The sequence below is a fragment of the Mustela erminea genome, chromosome 20, assembly GCF_009829155.1.
Source record: "Mustela erminea isolate mMusErm1 chromosome 20, mMusErm1.Pri, whole genome shotgun sequence".
NCBI lineage: Eukaryota > Metazoa > Chordata > Mammalia > Carnivora > Mustelidae > Mustela > Mustela erminea.
Window position 1 is genome coordinate 488,854 of NC_045633.1, and position 18,742 is coordinate 507,595.

At 51.1% G+C, this 18,742-nt stretch overlaps 1 protein-coding gene across 5 annotated transcripts; it reads left to right on the forward strand.

The window, feature by feature from the left end:
- Positions 1–37: 37 nt before the first annotated feature.
- Positions 38–8,554, forward strand: ZNF668 (zinc finger protein 668). Of its 5 annotated transcripts, none has more exons than XM_032327035.1 (3): positions 38–151; positions 6,089–6,781; positions 7,155–8,554. In XM_032327035.1, the coding sequence occupies exons 2-3, from the start codon at positions 6,111–6,113 to the stop codon at positions 8,365–8,367; spliced, it is 1,884 nt and encodes a 627-aa protein (XP_032182926.1). In that variant the 5' UTR covers positions 38–151; positions 6,089–6,110; the 3' UTR covers positions 8,368–8,554. The 5 variants fall into 5 exon arrangements, with proteins under 5 accessions (XP_032182926.1, XP_032182927.1, XP_032182930.1 ...); XM_032327036.1 differs by having other exon boundaries at positions 59–151; positions 5,696–6,781; XM_032327039.1 differs by having other exon boundaries at positions 68–151; positions 5,875–6,781.
- The last annotated feature ends 10,188 nt before the right edge of the window (positions 8,555–18,742 follow it).

Below are 18,742 nucleotides of genomic sequence, written 5' to 3' on the forward strand. Positions count from 1 at the left end.
GCGCGCAAAGCTCCCGCCCACTTCCGCTTGCCGGCCCCGCCCCCCTCCCCCCCGCTGGGTCCTAGCGCCGGCCCCTCCCTGGCAGTGTCCCGGACTCCGCCGGCGAGAGCAGCTGCCGCGGACGCCACGGACCCGAGCCCAGTTCGCGGAGGTAGGAGATGCCGGCGGGAAGCCGCGGGGACCCCCGGGCCGCCCCAGCGCGGACGCAGTCCTAGAGGCCTCGGTTTCCCGCGGGTGCAGAGGGCGGATGGGGTTGGCCTGGCGCGAGCAGCGCGGGCGGGGCAGGAGGAGTGCAGCCCCGGGAGGGCGCCGGCGGGCTCCGGCCCAGCGGGTCCTAGAACCCGCCGGTTGTCCCCGCGGGCCGGCTGCTGCGGACTCCAGGGCTCGGCCGGCGCGGCTGCCCGCCTCGTGCGGTGCGGGCCTCGGGGGTCCTAGAGCCCGCCATGTTGCGGGCTATTGTCCCGGGCGCGCGGCCCGCCTAACGAGGCCCCCGGCGCCCGCGCGCCCCTCCCCGGCCGAGGCCCGGCCGCCGCGCCCGCGGTCCTAGAGCCCGCCATCTTGCGGGCCTTTGTCCGGCGTGCGGCCCTCCGCCCATTCATTTGTTGGTGCTCGCGGTCTCCGTCCGCTCCTTCCCGACTCCATCTCCAAGGCCGCGTTTCCCGGCTTCGGACACGAGTCCGCCCCGGGCTCTGGCCCGCGGGGTGGCCTGGCGAGGGCGCCGACGCGTCGATCGTTGCTGGGAGCGGGAGGCACCGGGTCTCCGCAGCTTTAGGCCCTTCTCGGCGCTGCCCCGAGGCCCGAGGCCCTTCAAACTCCCGCGGGCCTCGAGGCCCCATTTTCCTGTGGAGAAGCCCGAGGCCGGAGCGCCCCTGCCCCTGCCCCTGCCCTGCCGCCGGTTCCGTAGTCTTGAGGGCTCCGGGGAAGCGCGCGTTTGAAGGGTGCCAGGGTTTTTCCCGGGGGAGACGGCGGCCCAGGGCTCCGGGGCGGGCAGCTGCAAGCGGAGATGCGTTTCGGGGGGAGAGCTGGAGGACCGAGGCCGGGGGTGCGCTCGCTCTCAGGAGGGGGCCCGCGCTGGAGCCGAGGCTGGGGAAGTGGGTTGGGAGTGGGCTGGGGGCTGCCCAGCGTGGACGCTTAGGAGAGCATCAGCCCTCACTCTGCGCGGCTCCTGGGTCCGCGCTCGCCGGCTCCTCGGGGCCTCCTGCCTGCCGTCTGCGTATTGACACCCGGGGAGACCGAGGCGCAGAGGGGACAAAAACGGATTCCTTTCTGCTTCATCCCCGCGGGCAGGGCCCTAGCCTAAGCTGTCTGGGAAGTAAATCAAGGCCTCTAGCATTTACAGCCTGTTCGGGCAGCAGCCCCGCATCTCCCTCCTAAACCAGTGAAGCAAAGACCAGCCTCCCTCACCAGAGCAGTGAACGCACCGTGGGGTGCTGGCTGGTATTTGGACGTTGTGAACTTGGAAAGGCAGAGAAATTCAGTTAATAAATAGTCGTTGACAGTCTCACAAACCCCCAGTATGGGGGAGGCCGTAGACCTGGGTTTGAATTCTGTCTCACTTTGTTTTGGGGCATCAGCCACAGTTCTAGGTGTATAGGAAACAAAATAATAATAATAATAATAAAAAATAAAGGTTCCTGGCTCTTTGCCAGCCTGGAGACAGAGGATTAATAATCCAGCCATAAAATGTGCAAGTGCAACATAAAATGTATAAGCAACAATCAGCACAGAAAGCAGAAGTTTTTTGTTTTCTGGATTTTTAAAAAGATTTTATTTATTTATTTGAGAGAGAGAGAGCACAAGCAAGGGAGGGGCAGAGAGAGACAAAGCAGGCTCCCCACTGAGGACAGAGCCCAATGCAGGGCTCAATCCCAGGACCCTGGGATCATGACCTGAGCCGAAGGCAGCCGCTCAACAAACTGAGCCGCCCCGGCACCCCAGAAAGCAGAAGTTTGAGAGCCAGACCACTTGGCTTTGAATATTAGCTGTGGCTACGAGTTCATATCTGTTCCCCTCAGTATCCTTGTTTGTAAAATGGGGGAAATAATACTGTTTAACTTAGTCTGTTCAGGCTAAGCATAACAACAACAACAACAACAAAACCCACACAGACTGAAGGGGCTTGAACAACAGAAATTTATTTCTTACAGTTCTGGAGGCTGGGAAGTCCAAGATCAAGATGCTGGCCAATTCACTTCCTGGTGAGGACCCTTTTCCTGGCCTATAGGTGTCCTCCCTCTGGTTATAGCCTCACAGGGCCTTCTCCATGCATGCGCTCATTCATAAATGTCACAAGACATTTCTAAGCAGTCGCGAGGCTTAGCCTGAGTAGCACCCACAAAATGCATAGACGATACCTGGCCAGTGGTAAGCTCACAAGGAATGTTACCCAGATGACACCATATGGGAAACTGAAGAGGAGGGACTAGTGATTAGCAAGAATCCAAAACTGCATTAAGGAAGGTGGTAGGGAAAGCCTTCTTTGAGGAGGTGACAGGGGACTGAGGCCCAAATGAAATCAAAGCGTTAGCTACACAGTGATCCTTGGGGAACAGTGGTTCTGGCAGAGGGAGCTACTGGTACAGAGGCCTTGGGGTGGAAAGGAATTTAGCTCTTTTAGGGAAAGAAAGGGAGGAGTGGGCGGGTAGAGAGGAGTGGGAGGTGGAGTAGCCTCCACGAGGGAAAGATGCTGGTCTGTCCTAGGAGCAGTGGAAAGCCTCCCGATGCGGCGCATAAACCTGAAGTAAATACAGACTGGTGGAGAAAGAACCCAGCCCGGGGGCCTGAAAACTTGGATTGGAGTCTGGGCCTCTTGACAAGCTAGGTGTCCTTGTAAAGTGCTTACGGGGGCCTTCCTCTCTGAAAGAGAGGCCTGGTAGCAATGCTCCTCTTCTAGAAGCTTTGTGAAGACCTAAGGATGTGTCTTTGGTTCTTACGTGTTAAGTGTTGGCTGAGGTGACCCCAAGAGCATGTGTCCGAGTCCCATACTCCCTGGATGGTGACTGTCGCACAGGGGGTTCACGGACCTGACCTGGAGAAATCCCAGTCTAGGGGGTGGTGGGTGGAAGGTCCTTGGTAAATAATGAAGTGAGGAGCGAATGGTGGGATTTTAAGGTTTCTTTGTTTGTTTTGTTTTGTTTTTAGATTTTATTTATTCATTTGAGAGACATAGTGTTTGAGAGACAGAGAGAGAGAGCATGAGTGGTCAGAGGGGCAGTGGGAAAGGGAGCAGCAGGCTGCCCACTGAGCAGGGAGTCCGAAGCAGGGCTGGATCCCAGGACCCCAAGGTAATGACTTGAGCTGAAAGCAGATGCTTAACCAACTGAGCCAACCAGGCACCCTAATGGTGGGATTTTAGCCTACATAGTCCCCTGCTCTTCGTGGATGGGCTCTTGGTGCAACCAACCTGATGCTTCCCTACCTTTCCCCCCCCGGAAGTGCTTTAGGAGGACGGGTGTACACCTCCAGATAGGAACACTGAAGCCCAGAGCTTGGAACCCAGGCAGAGGTCAAACTCTCGGAGAGGGACACAGACGCAAAAAGGGTGCTGGTTTTGGTCTCAAGGTGTTCCACAGGGATGAGAGAGCATGAAGATGTGGCTTGAACTCTGGGTTCTGATCAGCGTAGGGAGGGCCCAGACAACTGATGCAAGAGCCCAGTAACTCAAGGCAAATTAAACACCTCGATTCAAGCTCCAGCTGTGAGTCTATCTTTGTGACCATGGGCTAGTCTCTAAACCTCTGGGAACCTCAGTTCATTTTTTTGTGAATGAGGACAAGCATCCCTAGCTCGGGAAGCTCTGAGAGAGTGAGCCAAGGGAACCCGCTCCGCGAAGGGTCTGGCTCTAAGAAGACTCGATACTTGAGGGCAGTTATTCACAGAATTCAACCAACACTAGGAAGTACTATTATTTTTTTTTTAAGATTTTATTTATTTATTGACAGACAGAGATCACAAGTAGGCAGAGAGAGAGAGGAAGGGAAGCAGGCTCCCTGCTGAGCAGGGAGCCAGATGCGGGATTCGATCCCAGGACCCTGGGATCATGACCTGAGCCGAAGGCAGAGGCTTTAACCCACTGAGACACCCAGGCGCCCAGGGAAGTACTATTATTATCTCCATTTTTCAGATGAGAAAATCAAGGTGCCGTGACATGAAGTAAATGGCACAAGGTCATAGCTAGGAAGTGAGTGAGGCAAGACTGGAAGCCAGATAGTTTGGCTTCAGAGATGGGACACTTAGCCACAATGCTACACTGATTGTCTGAGCCTCAGGTTCCTTTTCTGTAAAAAAGGAATATATATAACAGAACACGCCTCACAGTGTTGACATGAAGTTTGAGTTAACACATGTAAAGAGCTTAGGATACTGCCTTTTACTGAGGCAAGTCCTCAGTAAACAGGAACTATCATTTTTATTTAAGGGAAACTTTATCAGTCAGACTGTCCAGAGATGGTCTAGAAAGGAGTTAGTGACTGCCTAGTCCAGAGATAGGGAAGAATCCCCTGGAAATTCTAGGGAGAATTCAAGCCACGGGGAAGGTTAGGCCTCATGCCCTTTAACTCACCTTCCAGCCCCAGCACTTAGTGGGAAAAGTGAGGGGGGGGGGTGGGAAACAAACCAAAACAAGCTGAGGCTGGAACAGAGCTGTGTGGGGTTGGGGCCAAAAACCATAGGGGAGATACAGGAAGAGCTTCCTGGGGGACGTGGGGCTCAAAGAAAGACTTGGTGGGCTTTGTAATAGCCAGGAGGAACCTGGGAGCTTGCATGGTGTGCTGGAAGTCATGAGAAGTTACTGAGCAGGGGACAAAGTATGACATGATACCTAATGAAGATTCTGGCTGCCTGTACACATGGCGTTTTTTTGTGTCTAGGGGCGGGAGACTGGGGAAGGGCCACTAGGCAGAAAGGTACTGTCCAAGATTCAGCCCGTGCCATTTACCCCAAGGGCTCCTGTGGGGCCTGACTTGGAAGCCACCAACCCCTGAGGTATACAGATGAGGAAGCAGGCCTAGAAAGGAGCACTCGACTCGGGCTCCTTCTGCCCAGACTAGCTTCGGGACACACCTGGCTCCCACCACAGCCTACAGCAGCATCCTTACCCCCCACACTGGCCGCCCCTGCAGCTGCTGCGAGTGCTCCCTAAGTGGATCTGCCCATAATCCTCTTCTTTTCATCCCCTTGGGAGGATGAGCTGGTGTTAAGACTAATGCAGCCATTAATCCTATTTCCTCCCAGCCGTGAGCCCCAGGAGCCACTGGGTGGAATGAGAAAGAATGGGCCTTAGCTAGAGCGGGTGCCCCGGGACGCCAGGCTAAATCAGATGTATTGATTGTGACTGAGACACATCTAACTGCTAGCAGCTCCAGCTGCCCGGAGGGTAGTGAGTTCCCCGTTACCAGAGCTATGGGAACAGGAGCCCAACAGCGATTCCGGAGCAGAGGGCGGACCAGGATTCCTGGCTGGGGTGGAGTCCCTTACAGCTGTGCAAGGCCAGAATTCTGTGTGAAAAGTTGCTGCCTCTGACTAACCAGAGGGGAAAGACCGAGTACATGCGCTGGGGACCTGTCACTTCAGACAGACGGCGCCGGTCGCCAGTTAGCCCACTAATTCTGCCTTCTTCGGGACCTGCCTCTGCCTTCCCTGGGAACTTGGCCGCCTTCAGGCCGGGCCCACATCCGGGTAACCTCTGTGTCTGCAGCCCTGCACGAGACCTTGTGCCCTGGCACAGGCCTTAGCCGCTGAGCTGCAGGAGGATGGGGAGATGGACGGAGCCTGGGCCTTCTGGGATGCTTCAGCCTTTGGAGAAGCTCAGGGGCTGGGGAAGAAAGTACCGGTGGACATTTGATGACGCCAGCCCCCTCTCTCGGCCCCTCCAAGGTTACCTGGTCCAACTTCTTCCATCAATGAACAGCCCAGAGAGGAAACGCCAGTTCAGAGCGTGAGAGCCAGGAATGTTTGGAAGGAGAGATAGGACCCTCCCTGGTGAGACAAATGCAGATAAGACAGAGTCCCCGTTGAGGCCTTAGCAAGGAGAGGCCTTAGAGAACGCCAAAGGGACGCGGTTGGTGTCTTAACTCTGCTTCTTTCCTAGAGAAGCTCCAGCCTTGGAAGCCATGGAGGTGGGGTCTGCGGAGGCCCGGTCCCCAGCGCCCGCTGCTGCCCCCGCCCCCGCCCCGGGCTACAAGCGCTCCGGCCGGCGCTACAAGTGCCTGTCCTGCACGAAGACATTCCCAAATGCGCCTCGGGCCGCGCGTCACGCGGCCACACACGGCCCCGTAGACTGCGCAGAAGAGGTGGCGGAAGCCAAGCTGAAGCCAGAGACAGAACCCAAGGCCGAGGATGCTGGCGGGGACAAGGTGTCAGGCGCATCGGCCAAGCCTCGGCCTTACGCGTGCCCGCTGTGCCCCAAGGCCTACAAAACGGCACCCGAGCTGCGCAGTCATGGCCGCAGCCACACTGGCGAAAAGCCCTTCCCTTGCCCCGAGTGTGGCCGCCGCTTCATGCAGCCCGTGTGCCTGCGTGTGCACCTGGCCTCCCATGCCGGCGAGCTGCCCTTCCGCTGCGCTCACTGCCCCAAGGCCTACGGCGCGCTCTCCAAGCTCAAGATCCACCAGCGCGGTCACACGGGCGAGCGGCCCTACGCTTGCACCGACTGCGGCAAAAGCTTCGCCGACCCCTCGGTGTTCCGCAAGCACCGGCGCACACACGCCGGCCTGCGGCCCTACGGCTGCGAGCGCTGCGGCAAGGCCTACGCGGAGCTCAAGGACCTTCGCAACCACGAGCGGTGAGGGCGCGGTGCGGGGGCCCCGTCGGGGGAGCTAGGGAAGGGCCGGCCGGGGAGCCCTGGGAACGGGGGCGGGGAGAGCCGAGCGCCGGGGAGCAGGGGGTGCCCCAGCTGGGTGCGGCGGGGCGGACCGCGCGCGGGGCTGGAGTGGTGCCCAGAGGATCCCTGGCGGACGCTGGCGGGCGGGAGTGGAGCCGGCCTGGGCGCACGGGGCCAGGTCTTCCCCGGGGTCTAGACACCGGCCGGAAGGTTCCCGCCCCGGGGTGCAGCCGCCGGTCCCCGGGGACACCAGGAGGCGCCGCGGTCCAGCGCGGACAGGCACAGGGGCCGGGTGCCAGGCCTGCCGCCTCATGCCGCGTCCCCTGCTCCGCAGGTCCCACACCGGTGAGCGCCCCTTTCTCTGCTCCGAGTGCGGGAAGAGCTTCTCCCGCTCGTCCTCGCTCACGTGCCACCAGCGCATCCACGCGGCGCAGAAGCCGTACCGCTGCCCGGCCTGCGGCAAGGGCTTCACGCAGCTCAGCTCCTACCAGAGCCACGAGCGCACGCACTCGGGCGAGAAGCCCTTCCTGTGCCCGCGCTGCGGCCGCATGTTCTCCGACCCGTCGAGCTTCCGGCGCCACCAGCGCGCGCACGAGGGCGTGAAGCCGCACCGCTGCGAGAAGTGCGGCAAAGACTTCCGACAGCCGGCCGACCTGGCCATGCACCGGCGGGTGCACACGGGGGACCGGCCCTTCAAGTGCCTGCAGTGCGACAAGACGTTCGTGGCGTCCTGGGACCTCAAGCGCCACGCGCTGGTGCACTCGGGCCAGCGGCCGTTCCGCTGCGAGGAGTGCGGGCGGGCCTTCGCCGAGCGCGCCAGCCTCACCAAGCACAGCCGCGTGCACTCGGGCGAGCGCCCCTTCCACTGCACGGCCTGCGGGAAGTCCTTCGTGGTCTCGTCCAGCCTCCGGAAGCACGAGCGCACCCACCGAAGCAGCGAAGCCGCAGGGGCGCCCCCACAGCAGGAGCTGGTCGTGGGGCTGGCCCTGCCCGTCGGCGTGGCGGGCGAGGGCTCCACCGGCCCCGCGGCGGGCGCAGCGCTAGGGGACCCCCCAGCAGGGCTGCTCGGGCTGCCCCCGGAATCGGGCGGGGTGATGGCCACCCAGTGGCAGGTGGTGGGCATGACGGTGGAACACGTGGAGTGCCAGGATGCTGGGGTTGGGGAGGCTCCTGGTCACCTGGCGGGGGCAGGCGAGGTGGGGGCAGAGGAGGTGGACGAGAAGCCGCCGCAGTTTGCCTGCCGCGAGTGCAAGGAGACCTTCTCCACGCTGACGCTGCTGCGGCGGCACGAGCGCTCGCACCCGGAGCTCCGACCCTTTCCCTGCACCCAGTGTGGCAAGAGCTTCTCTGACCGGGCAGGGCTGCGCAAACACAGCCGCACCCACAGCTCTGTGCGCCCCTACACCTGCCCCCACTGCCCCAAGGCCTTCTTGAGTGCCAGTGACCTGCGCAAGCACGAGCGCACCCACCCTGTGCCCATCGGGACCCCCACGCCCCTGGAGCCCCTTGTGGCTTTGCTAGGAATGCCTGAGGAGGGACCAGCTTGAGGCCCATGCCCCCTCCACCTCACGGCCAGGAGCCCAGACTATACAGGGTGCCTCCTGAACCTCTCTGCCCCTGCTTTTTAGACTCCAGATTCCTGTCCCCCGGGCAGCTAGCTTTCCTTGCCAGCAAAGAGTTGGGGGACAGAGACACGTGTCCTCTGAGCAACACTCATTAAAACATTCACTTTGACACTGGGTTGTCTTCTGTTTTGGCTGGGGGAAATGGATTGGGAGTTTGGGCATCACATAAGGTTCACTGGAGACCCCTGGATTGACAGATTAGAAACCAGAAGTGTCTTTGGCTGGCTTGTTTCCCAGTGTATATTTTCAGAATGTCTTGACAAAGGGTTCCCTGGTCAAGGAAGTACAGGAAATACCCTGTGCCCTTCTTGGGGATTTTTGGTGATCATATTAAAGTCACTGATACAACAATGAACAAATCTACTTACATTTGTTTAGCCCAATGTTATTTCATCATGGAAACTTTTTACTGAGTAGTTCCATCCTTTTATAGATAATCCACTGAGGTCCAAAACTAGTGTATTTCGTATACTGCAATAACAAACCAGAAAACCCACTTAGGGGATGACGGGGTTCCACTCACAGTAACAACAAAACCCATAAACTATAAAGGAATAAGCCTAACAAGAAACATGCAAAACCCATATGAAGAAAATGGTATCCCCGTTCTGAAGGTTGTAACCCCTAAGTGAAAGGAGACATACCAAGTACCTGAATGGAAAGACATTAAAAATGTTGATTATTCAGGTGTCTGGGTGGCTCAGTTGGTTAAGCAACTGACTTCAGCTCAGGTCGTGATCCTGGAGTCCCAGAATCAAGTCCCACATCGGGGTCCCAGCTCATTGGGGAGTCTGCTTCTCCTGACCCCCCTTCTCATGCTTTCTCTTGCTCACGCTCTCTCAAATAAATAAATAAAATCTTTAGAAAATATAAAATAAAAATGTTTATTCTAGTTTAATCCTTAGATTCACTGTCATCCAAAAAGTTTTTTTAATTTTTATTTTTTCAAAGATTTTATTTATTTATTTGACAGAGACAGAGATCACAAGTAGCAGAGAGGCAGAGAGAGAGGGAGGGGGAAGCAGGCTCCCCGCTGAGCAGAGAGCCCGATGCGGGACTCGATCCCAGGACCCTGGGATCATGACCGGAGCTGAAGGCAGACACTTAACCGACTGAGCCACCCAGGCGCCCCGAAAAAGGTTTTTTTGTCGTTTTTTGTATTTATTTATTTCAGAGAGGGCATGTGTGAGTGGGGAGGGGGCAGAGCAGCCGAGGGGTGAGGATCTCCAGCCAACTTCACACTGACTGTGAAGCCTGACTTGGGACTCGATCCTATGACCCTGAGATTGTGACCTGAGCCTAAATCAAATTGAAGGCTTAACAGACTAAGCCCCCATGCAACCCCCCAAAAGGGGCCTGAAAACCCAAATTTTGAAAACTCAAAATGCTACATAATACATTTTTAAGAACGAATGGAGGTGATGTATTTGACAGATAAACAGCAACACACTGATGTTAAGACAGGTTATTATTAGCACAAGAATAAATTAGCCAGTGGCGTGGGGGCAAAGGTTTAGAAACAGCCCCATTTCTGGGAATTTAGTTTACAATAAATGTGGTTATTCTAATCAGTGGAAAAAGATAGGCTGTTAAATTATAGTCATATCCGTACTCTGGAAGCCTACACAACTTTTCAAAGAAAAGAAAGGAAGCCCCACATTTAGTGTGAATTGGAATAATCTTTTGGGAAGATGATTTGGTCATGGTTATTAAAAAGTTAAGTGCAGGGGCGCCTGGGTGGCCCAGTGGGTTAAGCCTCTACCTTTGGCTCAGGTCATGATCCCAGGGCCCTAGGATCGAACCCTGCATCGGGCTCTCTGCTCAGTGGGGAGCCTGCTTCCTCCTCTCTCTCTCTCTTTCTGCCCGCCCCTCTGCCTACTTGTGATATCTCTCTCTCTCTCTGTGTCAAATAAATAAATAAATCTTTAAAAAAAAAAAAAAGTTAAGTGCATATACCCCATGGCTGGGCAAGCACATGTCAAAGAACTTATACCATGGGTTTTTTCTATGTCCACAGCAAAACTGAAGATAAGAATGTTTGGTGCAGCAAAATCTGTGATAACCAGGAATACCTTAAAGGTCCACTAGCAAGGCCCCTTGGTGGCTCAGTTGGTTAAGCAACTGCTTTCAACTCAGACCAAACCCACAGAAGTTGTGTTTTATTTTTGTTTGTTTGTTTGTTTGTTTGTTTGTTTTAAGCAGACAGGAGGGTGCCTGGGTGGCTCAGTTGGTTAAGCAACTGCCTTCAGCTCAGGTCATGATCCCAGAGTCCTGGGATCGAGTCCTGCATCAGGCTCCCAACTCCACAGGGAGTCCGCTTCTCCCTCTGACCTTCTCCTCGCTCATACTCTCTCTCACTGTCTCTCTCAAATAAATAAATAAAATCTTTTAAAAAAAAAAGTCCATTAGCAAAGGACTAATTAAGTAAGGCTAGCCACTGTAAAATATATTATGCAGCTATTTTTTAAAATGACATTTATTAACCCAGGTTGTTGAAAGATCTCCCAAAAATATGTCAAGTGAAAAAAATAAGATGCAAAGCAGTATGGTTATACTCCCATCTGGGTCTAATCACACATTCATACTCAAATTCCTATAGAATATTCTTAGAAGGAGGAGCGCCTGGGTGGCTCAGTGGGTAAAGCCTCTGCCTTCTGCTTGGGTCATGATTCCAGGGTCCTGGGATCGAGCCCCGCATCGGGCTCTCTGCTCAGCAGGGAGCCTGCTTCCTCCTCTCTCTCTGCCTGCCTCTCTGCCTACTTGTGATCTCTGTCAAATAAATAAATAAAATCTTTAAAAATATATATATTCTTAGAAGGACACTCCAGAACTGATTTTAGATTATTATGAAGTCCAGCCGCTAGGGCCCTCCCGATTTATAAGCCAAAATGAAGCCAAAGTTCAGGGAACCAGATCCTCCTTTCCATGCTCTTATCATCTCTAGACTTATTCTTACCAACTCTAGACCAAGCTGGCAGCCTCAGGAAGTGACCAATGTGCAGCCCCTCTCTAGGCCCACATGCCAGTCAAAGGGGACTTGGGCAGCACCAGGTAGCTTCAGGAACAGAAGTATCAAGTGTCCCCTGATGTCATGGACCTCACTTACAGTCGTCATGACCAATCCTCAGAAATTAGTTTTAGAAAGGTTCTTTTTCCTGCTCTCCATCAAGGACAAGGAGGCCACATGGCACCAGCAGGGACCAGGGTGTCGTGGTTGCGGGAGGAGACACCAGTTTGGCCAAGGACACTCACTGCCCAAAGCAGGATAAGCACTGACCCCAGGCTTTCTGCCTGTCCAGGCTGGAACCAAATACTGACAGGGTCCAGGAAAGAAACAGACTTGGACTGGGGTATTGGAAACAGGGGGATTTGGGTTACTCCCAACTAGCTTTGTGACCTTGCCCAAGATGATTTATGTTGGGAATGACTAGGCATCTTTTAAAAATTGGTACAAAGATACTGTATTCCCTAATCGACAGATACCCATGGGTATCTGTCTATAGTGAAGGATGAAGTGGTCCCCTGGATGTTTGGGAGGAGTCCACAGCCTCCGCTCCCTTTCTGAGCCCCGACAGTGCACCCATCTCTTGGTCTCCCTTCTCCGATACCCCAGGCACCCACCCCATACCCCAGTGCCTGCTCCCTAAGGACTCCGATGGTCTGACCTTTTTAAAAAAGTATTTTAACAGCTTCATTAAGATATAAATTACATGCTGTACAATTAACCTGTTTAGATTATCTCTGAATTGGATTCCAATTCAGTGGATTTTAGTATATCCACAGGGTCCTCGAAATCGAATTTTCATCTGCTTGAAAGCAACTCCACACCCATTAGCTGTCCCTTCCTATTGCCCCCAACCCCAACTTCTTTCCCTTAGCCCTGGTCAATCACTAATCTACTTTCTATCTTTCTGGAGGTGCCCTTGTGGATAATTCATGCAGACAGAATCACACCATATGTGCTGTTTGTAACTGGCCTCTTTCACTTCCAACAGCGTTTTCAAGGTTCAGCTGTGCTGTCAGTACTCCCTTCCTCTTCATTGTCAATAATCTTCCAGTGTATGGAGATAAATTTCATTTACTTTTTTGAGAGGAAGGGAGGGAGAGGGGGGAGGGGCAAAAAGAGGGGGAGAGAGAATCTTAAGCAGGCTCCAAGCCCAGTGCATGAGCCTAAAACTGGGCTTGATCTCACAACTCTGAGATATAACCTGAGCCAAAAACAAGAGTCTGACAACCTACTGAGCCACTCAGGTGCCCCTTGGAGATACATTTTCTTTTCTTTTTTCTTTTTTAAAAGGTTTTGTTTATTTGACAGAGACAGTGAGAGCAGGAACACAAGCCGGGGGTGTGGGAGATGGAGAAGCAGGCTTCCCAAGGAGGAGGAAGCCTGGTGCGGGGCTTGATCCCAGGACCCTGGGATCCTGACCTGAACCGGAGGCAGACACTTAACGACTGAGTCACCCAAGCACCCAGAAATACATTTTATAATCCTTTCATCACTTGATGAACATTTGGCTTTTCCATTGTTTGGCTACTGTGAATAAAGCTGCTATGAACATTCATGTAAAATTTTTTGTTTTAAGATTTTATTTATTTATTTATTTATTTATTTGAGAGAGAGAGAGAGTGAGTGAGAGAGGCGGGAAGGTCAGAGGGAGAAGCAGACTCCTTGCAGAGCTGGGAGCCCTGTGCAGGACTTGGTCCCAGGACTCCGAGACCATGACCTGAGCCAAAGGCAGTGGCTTAACCAGCTGAGCCACCCAGGCGCCCCTTGTAAAAGTTTTTATGTGGACATGTTTTTCTTATTTATTTATTTCTTTATTTATCTATCAGAGAGACAGAGAGCACCACAAGCAGCAGGAGAAGCAGGCAGAGGGAGAGGGAGAGGCAGGCTCCCCTCTGAGCAGGGAACAGGATGCGGGGCTCCATCCTAGTATCTTGGGATGCTGACTGGAGCTAAAGGCAGATGCTTATCTGACTGAGCCACCCAGGCGCCCCTGGACATGTTTTTCAATTCTCTTGTTTGCAGAACTGTCAGAATGTTTTCTAAAGTGGCTGGACCATTTTACATTCCCACCAACAGGGTATGACTGTTCCAATTTCTTCATACCTTTACCAACAGCTGCTATTATCTTTTGATTATAGCCATCCTGGTGGGTGTGAGTTTGTGGTTGTGATTTGGATTCCCTGGGTGGAAACTGATGTTGAACGTCTTGGGGCACCTGGGTGGCTCAGTGGGTTATAACTCTGCCTTCGGCTCAGGTCATAATCTCAGGGTCCTGGGACCGAGCCCTGTATCAGGCTCTCTGCTCAGTGGGGAGACTGTCTCCCCTTCTCTCTCTGCCTGCTTCTCTGCCTACTTAAAATCTCTCTCTCTGTGTCAAATAAATAAATAAAATGTTAATTTAAAAAAAAAAAGAAACTGATGGGCGCCTGGGTGGCTCAGTTGGTTGGACGACTGCCTTCGGCTCAGGTCATGATCCCGGAGTCCCGGGATCGAGTCCCACATCGGGCTCCCAGCTCCGTGGGGAGTCTGCTTCTCCCTCTGACCTTCTCCTCGCTCAGGCTCTCTCTCACTGTCTCTCTCTCAAATAAATAAATAAAATCTTTAAAAAAAAAAAACTGATGTTGAACATCTTTTTGTTTGTTTATTGGCCATTTGTACCTCATCTTCAGAAAAATGTCTATTGAAGTTCTTTGCATGTTTTTTAATTGGGCTGTTTGGCTTTTTGCTGTTGAGGGGCAAAAGTTGTTTCTGTATTCCAGATAGAAGTTTCTTATGATTTCCAAAAATTCTCTCCTACTGTGTGGATTGTCCTCTTACTTTCTGGGTGCCCTTTGGAGCACGAAAGAAAAAATTTTAATTTTGAAGATATCTCATTTATCTTTTTTTTTTTTTTAGTTGCTTGTGCTTCGTGAGCCATACATAAGAAACCATTTTCCTAATCCAAGGTCATGAAGAATTATGCCTATGTTTTTATGTACAAGTGTTAGAAACCTTATGTACAAAGTTTACAACCTAGTTTTAAACTTATAAGGCTTAAAATTTATAAAAGTTGTGAGTACCTGGGTGGCTGAGTTGGTTAAGCATCTGACTCTTGGTTTTGGCTCAGGTCATGACCACAGGTCCTAGGATGGAGCTCTGCAACTGGCTTCACGTTCAGCAGGGAGTCTGCTTGAGGGTTCTCTCCCTCCGCTCCCCACCCCCCGCCAGGTGCACTCTCTCTCTCTCTCTCTCAACATAAATTCTCTTAAAAAGTTTGTAACCTCGGGACACCTGCGTGGTTCAATCATTGGATGTCTGCCTTCGGCTCAGGTCATGATCCTGGAGTCCCGGCATCGAGTGCCACATCAGGTTCCCTGCTTGGCAGGAAGCCTGCTTCTCCCTCTCCCACTCCCCCTGCTTGTGTTCCCTCTCTCGCTGTGTCTCTCTCTGTCAAATGAATAAATAAAATCTTTTTAAAAAATTCATAACTTTTTTTCGGTAAACTTTGAACATTTTATTATTTTTTTAATTGTTTTAAAATATTTTATTTATTTATTTGACAGACAGAGATCACAAGTATGCAGAGACACAGGCAGAGATGGGGGGAGGCGGGCTCCCAGCTGAGCAGAGAGCCCAATGTGGGGCTCCATCCCAGGACTCTGGGATCATGACCTGAGCCGAAGGCAGAGGCCTTATTTTTTTTTCTTTTTTTAAGATTTTATTTATTTATTTGACAGAGAGAGAGAGAGATCACAAGTAGGCAGAGAGGCAGGCAGAGAGAGCAGAAAGCAGGCTCCCTGCTGAGCAGAGAGCCTGATGTGGACCTTGATCCCAGGACCCTGAGATCATGACCCAAGCCAAAAGCAGAAGCTTAACCCACTGAGCCACCCAGGTGCCCCTATAAACGTTTTATAGCTAAAACTCTTACATTTGGATACTTGATCCATTTGGGGCTAATCTTTATATGTGATTTCATTCTTTTGCACATGCTTATCCAAACACTATTAGTTAAAAAGAATGTTCCTTCTCCACTGAATCCTCTTGATACCCTTGTGGAAATAACCTAACTGTACACATAGTTTATCTCTAGAATCTCCATGTGTTCCATGTAGGTGTATCTATCTATCATCTACCTATCATGTCTCTCTTTTCTTTTTGCTAGTACCATACTCTTTTGCTTATTGTAGCTTTGTAGTAAGTTTTACCAAGACTTGTAATTCCTCTAACTTATTCTTCTATTTCAAATTTTTCTGGATTCCCTACATTTCCATATGAATTTTAGGATCTGCTTTACAGTTTTTGTGAAAAGTGAGAAGCAGCTGGGGTTCTGATGGGCATTGCATTGAATCTGCAGATCAGTTTGAGAAACACTACCATCTTAACATGAAATCTTCTGACCCATGAACTTGGGATTTAAAGAATCTATTTCACGACACCTGGGTGGCTCAGTCAGTTGTGTTAGCCTTTGGCCAGACACAGAGTCCTGGAATCCCAGTCCTGGAATCCAGTCCAGCATCAGGCTCCTTGCTCAGTGCGGAGCCTGCTTCTCCCTCTGCCTCGTGCTCTTTCTCTCTTTGATAAATAAATAAATAAAATATTTAAAAAAATATATTTAGATTTTAAATTTCTTTTCAGTGTTTTTGTCACTTTCAGCATATAAATCTTACTCTTCTTTTGTTAAATTTATATCTAAGTATTTTATTCTCTTTGCTTCTATTATAAATGGCATTGTTCTTAGTTCATTTTTGGATTGTTTCATTGCCAGCAATGAGAAATACAATAAATTTTTGTGCATTATTCTTATATTTTGCAACCTTGCTAAACTGGTTTATTAGCTCTAATAATTTGTGTGTGTGTATCCCTAAGGGTTTTCTATATACAAGATCATGTCATCTGGATAATTTACTTCTTCTTTTGTAATCTGGATACCTTTTACTTATTTTTCTTGCCTAGTTGCCCGAGCTAGAACTTTCAGTACATTGTTAAAGAGAACAGACATCCTGATCTCAGGGGGAAAACATCCAGTCTTTCACCATTTAAGTATATTAACTGTGAATTTTTTTATAGATGCCTTTTGATACTTAGCAAGTTAAGGAAGTTTCATTTTATTCATAGTTTCTCAAGCTTTTTTAATTGTTGTAATTAAAGGGTGTTGGAGTCCTCAAATGTATTTTCTATTGAGATGATTATATGGTTCTTCTTCTTTATTAATATTCAGAATTAGGGGCGCCTGGGTGGCTTAGTCAGTTAAGCATCTCTCTTCAGCTCAAGCCATGATCTCAAGGTCCTGGGATCAACCCCTGGGTCTGGTTCCCTGCTCAGAGCAGAGTCTGCTTCTCCTGCTCCCTTTGTCCCTATACCCCACCCGCTCAGGCTCTCTCTCTCAAATAAGCAAATAAAATTTTTTAAATATATTCAGAATTACATTAATTGAAGGGCACCTGGCTGGCTCCAGTTGAAAGAGCATTCAACTCTTGATCTCAGGATCATGACTTCAAGCTCCATCTTGGGTTTAGAGGTTACTTAAATAAACTTTAAAAAATTACATTAATTGGGCGCCTGGGTGGCTCAGTGGGTTAAGCCGCTGCCTTCGGCTCGGGTTGTGATCTCAGGATCCTGGGATCGAGTCCCGCATAGGGCTCTCTGTTCAGCAGGGAGCCTGCTTCCTCCTCTCTCTCTCTGCCTGCCTCTCTGCCTACTTATGATCTCTCTCTGTCAAATAAATAAATAAAATCTTAAAAAAAAAATTACATTAATTGATTTTTGGATGTTAAACCAACCTTGCATTCCGGGAAAAAATTATGCTGTATAATAATTTTCATATATTGATAGATCTGGTTTGTAATTTTCTTTTTTTGTGATGTCTGTGTCCAGTTTTATTATCTGGATAATGTCCAATCTAACTTCTGGCCTTCACTTTTCTTCTGCCCTCACTTCCTTTGCCCCCTGGCTCTCTACCACGACTGTCCAAGGGGGAGCACATCGCAGGAATGCCAAATCACACACCCTGCTGCTGGTACAAGCAGCAGCTGTATCACTGCTCTGTCCGTACTGTGGACGACAGTCATCACCCACTTCCCAGCCAAATGGCTGGATGAATTATGGGCTTCTCCCAGGAGAATGCTCCAGGGCCAGGGCTGCGGAGGAGATAATGGGAAGTCAGCAAGCTTAATAGGTGGAGCAGTGATTCTGAATTCAACCAAGATCTGGAAGCCAGTTCTCAATTCCCTACACATAGACCCCTCTCAATAGAAATCCCTCCAGCTGGGGCCTGCCTTCCTTTCAGTCCCTATCCTGCTCTGATCTCATCTACCTACTCCTACAGAGCAGGCCCCAGCAAATAAACAAATTTGTTTTTTTCTTCCCAGGCTTGGGGCCTTACACTTGCGAAAAGCTGGGGATGGAAAACACTGCCCAGGATTTGCCCATCCATGATGCTCTTTCTCTTCATTCAAGTCCTGGCTCCAGTATTAGGTTTCTATCCCTGCATACTAAAAAACCACAAATTCAGCCTCTTAAAAACAACACCCATTTTTTTTAAGATTTATTTATTTATTTGAGAGAGAGAGAGCGCACCAGCCAGGGGTGGGGCGCAGAGAGAGAAATAGTCTCCCACTGAGCACGATCCCAGGACCCAGAGATCATGACCTAAGCTGAAATCAAGAGTCGAATACTTGGGTGCCTGGGTGGCTCAGTGTGGTTAAAGCCTCTGCCTTCTGCTCAGCGGGGAGCTTTCCTCCCCCTCCGTCTCTTTCTGCCTCTCTGCCTACTTGTGATCTCTGTCTGTCCAAAAAAAAAAAAAAAAAAAAAAGAGTCGACTGCTTAACTGACTGAGCCATCCAGGCGCCCCACCCATTTCTTATTTCACAGTTCTATAGGTCCAAAGTCCAGTCTGACTCAGCTGGGTCCTCTACTTAGGGTCTCACAAAATGGAAGTCAAGGTCTTGGCCAGTCTGGGCTCTTATCTGGAGGTTCTCCCCTAGAGACCACTTCCAGACTTAGCCAGGTGATTAACAGAATTCGGTTCCATTTGGCTGTAGAACTCAGGTCCCTGTTTTCTTTGCTGGGTGTCAGTCAGAGGTTGATCTCAGCTTCTAAAGGCCATCTACATTCCTTGGCTGGGGGCCCTTCAAAACTGGCCATTGGCACATCAAATCCTCCTGTTTCAAATTTCTCTGACTTCTGTTTTCCTCTTCTGTTGCTAGCTGGAGAAGCATCTCTGCTTTTCAGAGTTCATGTAATTACATTGGTTCACCTGAATAATTCAGGATACTCTGCCTATCTTAAGGTCAACCAATTAGTAAACTTAAT

Excerpts from the sequence above, each read along its gene's own strand:
- ZNF668 (XM_032327035.1), top strand. The coding sequence starts at position 6,111 with ATGGAGGTGGGGTCTGCGGAGGCCCGGTCCCCAGCGCCCGCTGCTGCC. Across the intron at positions 6,782-7,154 it reads GACCTTCGCAACCACGAGCG|GTCCCACACCGGTGAGCGCC; the intron begins GTGAGGGCGCGG and ends CCTGCTCCGCAG.